Source organism: Electrona antarctica, assembly GCF_951216825.1.
Source record: "Electrona antarctica genome assembly, contig: scaffold_497, whole genome shotgun sequence".
In the NCBI taxonomy this organism is placed as follows: domain Eukaryota; kingdom Metazoa; phylum Chordata; class Actinopteri; order Myctophiformes; family Myctophidae; genus Electrona; species Electrona antarctica.
The window spans coordinates 46,829-57,741 of record NW_027638749.1 but is presented as its reverse complement, the minus strand read 5'-3'; the positions used below and the strand labels follow the sequence as shown (position 1 = coordinate 57,741).

Sequence of the window (10,913 nt, the reverse complement as noted above, 5' to 3'; positions counted from 1 at the left end):
CAGTGTTAATAACAATCGCACTGATGGGTAACAAACCCACACATCCAAGGGGGGGGGGGGGGGGGGGGGAGGAGGAGAGGGGAGGAGAAAAGGGGGGAGGGGAGGGGAAGGGGGAGACGTAGAGTTCTCATTAATTTGAATTAATTTTCAGGCCCGACCCTACCCTACCATACACCGCTCTAACTGGGTCGGCCCGAGGCTCGGCCCGACCCTAAAAATGTCCATAATGTTAGGCCACTAGATGGTTCAATATACTGAGTAAGTGTGTGAGAGAACAGACTTATCGCCAAAATAAAGGATTTATGTAACTCACGTTGGCTGTTAACACAATGAGTGCCGCCTGCTGGACGGAAGTCGTATGGCGCTTGGGTGCTGGTGATTTAAGGCTATAACACTATGACGCGTGTCCGCTTTTGGCTTCCATCTTGGATGCTAAAGCATAGCATCAATGCTAGCTAACTAAAATGAGGTCCATCCTTCCTCTAGAAAAAACCAATGTTCCCATCACGCTCACCGGATAATCAGAAGACCTATCTGTTCAAAAGCACGGACAGCGCATTAGTTTCAGGGGGAAAAGCGTGCAAAGGCTGCGACTAAAACAGAAGCTAATGTAGTTGGTCATACAGACAGTGCGGGTGGGGCCCTAGCAACAGTTCACAGCAACCGGAACGGTTAAACAAATGGAAAATAGCAAGGCAATTTTATAGCAATATAAAACGCCTCAAGACTTCCAAAACAAGTCAACAAGATACTGCACTTTTTCACCCTTTAGCGAGTCTTTTGTGAACAGTTCAAGTGGCATGCCTGAGATACTGACACATTTCCATTGCTGACACACGACAAAGGCCAGGTCTGGGTTGGTATGGGTGTTTCATTGTGCAGAGAAGAAGCTTCTTTGGGGTCAAACAATGTGTTGGCGTTAGAGGCCCATTGGCTCCATTTGAGGATGTTTGGCTGTCCTTGTATTGGGATTTGAAGACCCCTGCATAGAAGGCAGGCGCTGGTACCAGTGGGAGTGAGTGAATTCACATCATCATATGTCTTCTGCAGATCAGCTTTCACCAACATGGAAGGAGGTGGTGTTAGGAGGTGGTGTTAGGACGTGTTAGAAGAAGGTGGTGTTAGAAGGAAGTGTTAGAAGGGCGTGGTGTTAGGACGTGTTTAGAAGAAGGTGGTATTAGAAGTTGGTGGAAGCTGATCTGCAGATCATGTTTGGGTTACAGCCAAACATCATCAAATGGAGAGACACAGAGCCAATGGGCCTCTAGCACCAACACACTACTGTTGTTTGACCCAAAAGTGCCCCCAAGCTTCTTCTCTGCACAATGGAACACCCATACCAACTCAGACCTGGCCTTTGCCGTGGGTCAGCAATGGAAATATGTCAGCACCTCAGTCATGCCACTTGAGCTGTTCACAAAATAATACCTATACATGCTGAAGGGTGAAAAAGTGCAGTATCTTGTTGACTTGTTTTGGAAGAGATGAGAGTATTTGGAACACATTCTATTTTTCACATTTCCTGAAAAGTAGTCTTGAACATACAAGGTTTCCACCCGACAGAAAACAAAATGGAGGTAAATGCAAGGTTCTTAGAGAGGGGGGAGGTGGTCTGTACTGTACCTGTATGGGGCCAGAGCCTTAGAAAAAACAGAGTTCTGCAAACTCCGTTGACTTCATGGGGCCTGCGTAATGGCGGCATGTAGCGCTACTGGGGACGCCGATTAGGGACAGTTTGTGCGCCGGATGTTGACAGACTGCATGGCTCCGTCTTTTTGGCAAATCTAGAACTTCCTGTTTGAGAGCTAGCAAATTTAACAACTTTTTTACGTTATTTAATTACTTATTTTTACACAGAAACATAATGTGTGTCTTCACCATAACTGTAATGTAATAATAATACTAATAATGTAATGTAATAATTATTTAATTTACGACGCTTTATTCTGAAAGCAACCGGATGTCTTAAATTTGCTAGCTCTCAAACAGGAAGTTCTAGATTTGCTAAAAAGACAGAGCCATGCAGTCTGTCAACATCCGGCGCACAAACTGTCCCTAATCAGGCTCTCCATGAGAGCGCAGCTGTGCGCCCGAGCGCTTCCGGGATCACGTGACCGGGCTGTTCCGTGCCCCCTCAATAACGCAACTCTTCTATTATATGGCTCTGTATGGGGCCAAAGACCCCTTGCCATCTGCACAGAGTGGCCAAGGTGTGAGCTGATCCAACAGGGGGCGTTCTGTCCAGTCTCATAGCCAGGGAGGAGGCTCCGTCGTCGGGGATGGAGCACCAGGCCGACGTAGGGTTCTCCTGGAAGGTCTAGTACACGCCCAGCACTGGGACGCTGCCCTCTGGAAGGTCTGGTACACGGCCAGCACTGGAACGCTGCTCTCTGGAACGTCTGGTACACACCCAGCACTGGGACGCTGCCCTCTGGAAGGTCTGGTACACACCCAGCACTGGGACGCTGCCCTCTGGAAGGTCTGGTACACGCCCAGCACTGGAACGCTGCTCTCTGGAACGTCTGGTACACGCCCAGCACTGGGACGCTGCCCTCTGGAAGGTCTGGTACACGCCCAGCACTGGGACGCTGCTCTCTGGAGGGTCTGGTACACACCCAGGACTGGGACGCTGCTCTCTGCTGAAGGTCTGGTACACGCCCAGCACTGGGACGCTGCTCTCTGCTGAAGGTCTGGTACACGCCCAGCACTTGGACGCTGCCCTCTGGAAGGTCTGGTACACGCCCAGCACTGGGACGCTGCCCTCTGGAAGGTCTGGTACACGCCCAGCACTGGGACGCTGCCCTCTGGAAGGTCTGGTACACGCCCAGCACTGGGACACTGCTCTCTGCAAGAAAGACACACCATCATCATGAATCCATTTTACAATCCATTTACCCCAGTAGTCAAGGAATATCATCAGTATAGTGTCAAATCTGGGAATACATTTCTTACCAAGAATTTTCTTCACCAATGTGTTTGTAAAGGAGTCTACTAACATATCCCACATTGGTTTCTATTCAACCACCCTAGGGGAAGTTTTGACAGCTGCTGAAAGTTGGGGTGCCATACAACCATTATAAGGCAAAATGTTTTAAATTTCATTATGCTTGTCAAACTAGGGTGTTTTCATAATTCTGAATCCATTCCAAGCATTAGTTTTGCACGAAAAATACTCCTCGGGCTAAATTCGGCCATAGCCACTTGCCCAAATGTGCCCTAATGTGCCAAAATGTGCTGACCTCATCACATTTGTGATGACTGATATGGCCATTTTTAGCCCAAGGATTGTTTTTCATGAAAAACTAATGCTTGGAATGGTTCTATTTCGTCCCTGCTGACCGGCTTAAGCACTGAATACGTCCCTTCGCGCATGCGCCGTCGAGTATTTTATACCAACAATGTCAATTTTGACCCCATGATGACCCGGAGTAGTCTATATCTTCCGTCGGTCTACAGGGGCTCAGTCCCTAATTTCTTCTCGCTCGCCGTGTGAGAACCAAGTTTGCACCGAGCTGCGATGTGTTGCTATGCAATGCAATATGTAGCCTATGGTGCCTGCCGAGTCGCTGGTAGTTCCGTGACCGCATCGGTCGGAGTAGCGGCTGTTCGCCCTCCAGGAACTGCGACTATGGATTTTGTTTTACTCCTCTATGAGTGGAGTTTATTTGGATTCGCGTGGACGCGGTAGCGTCCAATCTCTCTCGCCGGTAATGAAGGCGAACAAAACCTCCCTGGACAAAAGGTACGTTATCGTCTAAAGCGGTGCTATCCCCGCTAAACAGACGTTCAAATTATATGATATATTGCATCATGGCATAACCTCTTGTGAGTAAAGGCTGCGTTTGCGCCACCTCCCTGCTCCGCATACGAGGTTTGTTTGACGGTGAACGCTAACAGACGTTCAAATTATATGATGTATTGTATCATGGCATAACCTCTTGTGAGTAGAGTCTGCGTTCGTGCCGCCTCCCTGCTCCGCATACGAGGTTTGCTCGACTGTGAACGCTAGCGCTTATTATATGCGACTATAAGATTTGCCGAAGGATAAGAACACTGTCATATTACCTTCGTTTGATAAACACGCTACTTTGCAAGCTTTGGTTAGCCCCTGCTGTTGATGGCAAGCGCTGGCGCTCCATTCTCTCAGCAGTCAGCATATAACTTATGATATAAGTTAAGTTAGTTAAGGCTAACTGTCATTTTCTGTTTGGCAAGCCTTGCTGGCCAAAGCCATATACCGATAATATTGGCAGCGCTCAAGCTTAACTGCTTTCGCGTATAGCTTGTCTTCTTGTTGTTGTTAATAATAACAATAACAACTTGTTATTAGCCCGGTACAGGAGCAGCTACCTGCGTCCTCCCAGGGTATTGATGTGGCTACCAGTAGTTTGTAGCTCAAGAGTATTAACAGCTATTGGTGTACATAGCTTGTCTGGTTATTAACCCAGCTGGCCCCCAGCAGTGGGCCTCGATACTGATGCTGCTACCAGTATGTCTGGAGCTCAAAGCTATATTAACAGTTTTTTGCGTATACAGTGGGTACACTTTGTTCTTTCCCCACAGGTGCCCCTGGGTACCTTTTTTGGGGCCTATTAGCCCAGCTGGTCCCCATCACAGGGCATCTGGCGCTGCTGCCAGCGTAGCTCACAGCTGCTACCAGTAGCTTAAAGCTAAAGGTGTTTATGAACAGCTATTCGTGTAGGCTATAGCTTGTCTTGTTGTTAGTAGCCCAGCTGGTCCCCAGCATTGGGTCTCTAACTGGCGCTGCTACCCGTAGTTGTAGCCCAAGCGCTTATTATACTATTTGTTATAACAGCTATCTGTGTATAGCTTGCCTTACTGTTTATTGGCCCAGCTGGTACAGGGCAGGCAGCGTATGCGCTCCGCTCCTCCAGCATACGGCCTCTAGTTTGATGTTACTTGCTACTAATCGTTTGTTAGCTCAAGCAGTTATTAACACCTATTGGTGTATAGCTTGTTCTGTTTATTAGCTGCAGCTGATAGAGGCAGCGTACACGCTCCCTTCCTTCAGCAGGCGGCCCCTATCGGTGGAGCTATTGGTTGTAGCCTTTTCTCCAGTTTGTGTTGGTTTATTTAACCAAACTTTTGGCTGGTGTAGGCAGCGTTAGTGCTCCCTCCTCCCAGCATGAATGCGTAGTAGTGCCTTGACTAGCGCATTGGAAGTGTCTTTTGTTTCGCTCTGGACTAGCAAACATAAATAATAATGCACTTGGAGTTTGGATAAACATCATAGTGCTGTGATAAACGTTCGCATAGGAAACACTACAGCTGCTACATAGCAGCGTCCAAGCCTCGACTGAAGGCTACTTTATTATCATAATTTATAAGTAAGCCTCAGCTGGGGGTACAGGTAGCGTGCAAGCTCTCCTCCCCCACCGCGACCATGCAGGTCGCACAGTCTAGCTAACAGCAGCGTTTGTGCGCTGTTCCTATGACGCACGTTACATCTGGTTAAATCTCAAAGTGCTACAATGAGCATTTGCATAAAACGTAAATGCATATTCACATGCTGCGGCAGGTATAGCAGCATTCAGTTGTTTGATTAAGTTATATGCCGATCTAAGTTAAAGCCTCTGCTGGTACAGGCAGCGTATGCGCCTCCTCCCCCCAGCATATGGCCAACACCTAGCAACCAGTAGCGTCCGCGCCCTGGGCTAGTTGGGACTGGTGTGCACCGGCCGGTCCAGAGGAACCGGTGCCACCACAACGGAGAGCTCCCACTTTTGTACCTCGAAAGCCTCTGCTGGTACAGACGGCGTACGCACTCCCTCCAGCATATGGCCAACACCTAGCAACCAGTAGCGTCCGCGCCCTGGGCTAGTTGGGACTGGTGTGCACTATGCCGATCTAAATTAAAGCCTCTGCTGGTACAGGCAGCGTACACGCTCTCTTCCTTCAGCATATGGCCAACACCTAGCAACCAGTAGCGTCCGCGCCCTGGGCTAGTTGGGACTGGTGTGCACCGGCCGGTCCAGAGGAACCGGTGCCACCACAACGGAGAGCTCCCACTTTTGTACCTCGAAAGCCTCTGCTGGTACAGACGGCGTACGCACTCCCTCCAGCATATGGCCAACACCTAGCAACCAGTAGCGTCCGCGCCCTGGGCTAGTTGGGACTGGTGTGCACTATGCAGATCTAAATGAAAGCCTCTGCTGGTACAGGCAGCGTACACGCTCTCTTCCTTCAGCATATGGCCAACGCCTAGCAACCAGTAGCGTCCGCGCCCTGGGCTAGTTGGGACTGGTGTGCACTGGCCCGTCCAGAGGACCCGGTGCCACCACAATGGAGAGCTCCCACTTTTGTACCCCGTGTGAAGCTCCCCTTCAGCCGTGAGCCGACCTTGGTCCTGCCCCGTGTGCCAGGAGGAAAAGGTCTGACCGCCGGCCACAGCAGATCCGAGAGGGCTCAGCTATCTGCGGAGCTGGCCCACATGAGGTCCATGCTCACCTCGGATAACACCTAGGCACCTCGGAGGGTTCGAGTGCCTCCCCCTCCGATGCCACAGCTGACTCGAGAACGATGTGCTCTCCCCGACAGCTTAAGCTATGCACTTCCATGACTATGAGGAAGATGCAGAAGACGGTGCCTCCCAGGCATCAGAGCCAGCCTCCCACTTCTCAGCTCAGGACCCACTGGCCGAGATGGCTCCATGCGCACCTTCATGCGCATAGCCGTGGAACGCTAATTGTTAGTCATACCACAGTAGGCAGTCGGATCCTCCAAGCGCCTTCTTCAGACGCGGGTCGGCCCTCACCGTCACTGGAGGCATTTGGTGTCATGTCCTCAGAGAGAGGACGGCTGATGTCCATCCTAGCTCTAGCCCATCGCCAAGTCAGGCTTTCACAGTAAAGCCTGACCGAGGAGCCTAGGCCAACTCTCCGTAGTCTCCCTGAGGAGCCAGGAGCACTAGGTGGTTCAGCTGTGCAAGAATCGCTGGAGCGAACCATCCAGGTGGGGAAGACCAGGCTGCAGCATGCAGGCCTATGACACATCACGCCTCCCAACGAGCTCCAACAGAGATGAAATCACTGTCCTCTGAGCTCGCGTATCACCGCCGGCCCACACTAGGCCAGTGTGTTCCTCGGCGTCCCACGCAGGGACCTGCCTGTGACTTTCCGGGCTGTGCAGTGCCTTCTGACGCCAGCCCCCCATATCCGACGGGGTCAAAATGGCCGTTATCAGCAACATGACGAGAGCCCTAGTATCAGACCAGGAGTGATGTGTCCTCCTGCCCAAGGGTGCAACAGAGGCCGTAGATCCTCAGTCACACCAAGGGAAGTCCGATCTACATACTTCCTCGTGACGCAAGACAGACTGTTGTCGACATGTCTTGAATTGATGGGACCCAACAGGGTTATGAAGTTCATGCTCTGCTCTACAGCACTTCCTGCCGTACCTGAGAGGCAAGCACATTCTCATACGTTCGAGCAACACCTCGACCGTGTATCATGTAAGTCATCGGGCGGGGCCACGTTGCTTGGCTGCCGTAGGTGTCTATGGACCCCCTGACTTGTGCAGCCCCCCCCCCCACGCCTGATCAGCCTATGGGCAAGTTATCTAAGTGGAGAGCGGGACTACATGGTAGGCTCTCTCCCATCAAAAGCTTCCATGAGGGGAGCGGTACCCCATCCAATGGTGGTGAACACTAATCAGAGGCTACCTCGGCAGAGCGGAGGTGGACCTCCTCACCCTAGAGTCGCTGACTCACTAACCTCTCCGGTTCTCCCTAACGGAGACATCCAGCCCTCCGGGCCAGGACGCAATGGTCCGATGGTTTCATAGAACCTGAACGCCACAAATGGCTATCAGCCCGCAGGCCTTCATGCCACATAGCCAGTATGAACAGAACGACCTGCATCGTTCCTGACACACACATGGCCCTAAGTAGGCCACCGCCCACAGGGCACTATCCTTTTAAATGCGCACTGGCCAGAGGCACTGTATATGCCTTGCCACTGCCTCTGATACGACCAGCGCTTCAGAGAGTTCTTTAGGAGGGTCACACCATACTTCTGGTTGCCCCCCTCCAGCCAAGAAGTACTTGGTTTCCTCTGCTGAACAGACCCAGTCGGAGGACGCCATGGCGTCTCCCCGACAGAGGTCTCCTCAACTGGGAGGCGGTCGGATATGGCATTCAAATGCTCGACGCCCCCAACTGTGCGTTGGGCCGCTGGCAGCCCTGAACCGCTGCCGAGCAGCTGTGTGGAACCAGCCAGGCATGCCACCCCGAATTCAAGGGTGCCATGACATCCATCAGACTACGGTACGATAACCGATGGAATCTATTTCCAACTGACGTGAGGGTCAGAGCAAAGACCTAGTGCCCTGCTCTGCCTACCTTTCTGGAGTTCCGCAGTCCCTCCTAGACGAGGGCCGATCTCCTACTCTAAAAGCATAAGTAGGCGAAATATCATGTCGATATGCTAGAATCAATATCGCACAGCCACAGGTAGAAGCCACAGTCTGGTGTCCCTCTTCCTGATGGGGGCTCTGAGGTTGCATCCTCTACGAGCCCTGAGAACTCCGGCACAGGCTCTTGCCTAGTGCGGCATGGTCTATGCAGGCCTCCCTTTGAGCCCTCGGCACGGGCGGAGTTTAGAGTGTCAAGGAAGACGGAATTCTTCCTGGCCATTACCTCAACGTAGCGTGTCAGTGAGCGGCACGCCCTGTTTGTCAGTGACTTGCGTCTGAAGCAAAGCTCAGACGGCCTGAGTGTCTCTGTGGCCGAACACAGTGTTCCTCCTGAGGGTGCTGTCACATACACACCTCAACCAGCCTATACGGCTAGCACAGTCTTGCCCTCCACCAGAAGAGTGGATTGACAAGCGGGAACTATTGCGCCCAACGTGGGCCCTGAGAGCCGCTTGTTAGACCTGCCGCATGCATTCGGCGGTCAGAATGGCTGTTCCGTTGTGACGATGGCCCTTTCAAAGGCGGCGCTCTCTCCAGACAGCGCCCGCCCCACACTATTGTGGATGCCATTAACCACGCGTATGGGGCGAGTAATCGTACCATACCATTTGGCGTGAGGTGCCACTCTAACGGGAGCGTCCCCACATCATGGGCTGCCCCGAGGGAAGTACCCCTGGAATATATCTGCCGCCGCCTCATGGGCATCACAGCGAGTTTTCTATGTTCCACTGGGTGAGCGTTGCCACTCCCCACCCGCTGGACGTGGTCCTCTTACGAGAGTCCTCCAATTCTACTCCTTATGGCTTGGGATCAGGATTCCTCGTGACCTTGTTGGTATTGGTCATTCAGTGCTTAAGCACCGCCTCTGGCGGTCAGCAGGGACGAAATAGAACGTAAGTTACGTATGTAACTATGGTTCTATGAGTCCTGAATGACCGCCAGAGCACTCGTCACTCAGAATCCTCGTGTGCTCGCGAGAAGATTCTGTAGGGACTGAGCCCCTGTAGACCGACGGAAGATATAGACTACTCCGGGTCATCATGGGGTCAAAATTGACATTGTTGGTATAAAATACTCGACGGCGCATGCGCGAAGGGACGTATTCAGTGCTTAAGCACCGCCTCTGGCGGTCATTCGGGACTCATAGAACCATAGTTACATACGTAACTTACGATTCAGAATCATGAAAACATCCTAGTTTGACACTTCACATGCTACTTAAAACATAATGAAATTTAGAACATTTTACGTTATAGGCTAATGGTTTCAGCAGCTGTCAAACATTCCCCTAGGGTGGTTGAATAGAAACCAATGTGGGGTATGTTAGTAGACACCTTTACAAACACATTGGTGAAGAAAAGTCTTGGTAATGTATTCCCAGATTGTATTAATATCCCCTGACTACAGTGAAAGAGGAGAAACGGAGGCGAAGATTGAAGGAAGGTGAAATGAGGAAGGAATCCAAATAAACAATCTTGACAACAAATACTGGATTGTTATAAAGCTGCAAAGGTATGGTGAAGGTGCAGCAACAGTAGTTAACGTGGCATCACAATCATTTTAATCACTTTATCCATTGATACGTTGGATGTTCAAAAGTAGCAGATGTACAAGCTCACAGCGCAGGAGTTTGTGCCACGCTTGTGAGTTCGTGCAATTGCAATTCTTTTCTGGATTTGTATTTTTTTGTTGCTGTAATAAATCTTCTCTTCTGGGCGTCACTGTGGCACAACATATTTTCAGATGGGGGTCCGTGGCCAAATACACATAAGTTGGAGAACCAGTCAATTAAATTACACCATGAAGTCATCTCGTCAGCTCACCTGCGGCCGCGGCACTCTCAGACTGCGTCTCCCATTCCACGCCGACGGCTGAGTCAAGACCGTTGCTACGGGAAGCAGTAAGGAAGACCACGCCCCCTTCAGGAAGACCACAGCCCCTTCCGCGGCCACCACCTCTGTGTTAGTTCTGAACAGCAAATACACAGGTAGAGATATTAAACCTACAGTGTGTGCGTGCGTGCGTGCGTGCGTGTCTAAATAAATATTTTTTTTTGTGGCTGCGGTTTGTGGTGTGATGTTCAGCGCTGACCTGTTCAGCGTGGGTCCGATGCGGAACAGGCCAGACAGAGCCAGGTTCTCCAGGACGGTGATGTAGGTGTGCAGCCGCTCCCCCCAGACGGGCTCCTCCGCTGGGGCTGGACGGTGGAGCCTCTCCCCCCAGATGGGCTCCTCCATTGGGGGGATGACTGAGGTACTGATGCATTTCCATTGCTGACACACGGCAAAGGCCAGGTCTGGGTTGGTATGGGTGTTCCATTGTGCAGAGAGGAAGCTTCTTTTGGGTCAATGGGATTAGAGGCCCATTGGCTCTGTGTCTCTCCATTTGATGATGTTTGGCTGTAACACCAATCCTTGTATTGGGAATTGAAGACCCCTGCATAGAAGGCAGGCGCTGGTACCAGTGGGAGTGAGTGAATT

The 10,913-nt window shown here is 51.3% G+C and overlaps 1 protein-coding gene across 1 annotated transcript; it reads right to left on the bottom strand.

The window, feature by feature from the left end:
* Positions 1 to 2,154: 2,154 nt before the first annotated feature.
* LOC306917734 (uncharacterized protein) lies at positions 2,155 to 10,766 on the bottom strand (the record flags this gene model as incomplete). Its single annotated transcript, XM_079530635.1, has 4 exons — positions 10,525 to 10,766; positions 10,257 to 10,401; positions 2,530 to 2,845; positions 2,155 to 2,192 (listed from the first exon to the last, which is right to left on the bottom strand). Exons 1-4 carry the CDS (start codon positions 10,668 to 10,670, stop codon positions 2,155 to 2,157), a joined length of 645 nt encoding a protein of 214 aa, XP_079386761.1. The 5' UTR covers positions 10,671 to 10,766.
* Positions 10,767 to 10,913: the final 147 nt, after the last annotated feature.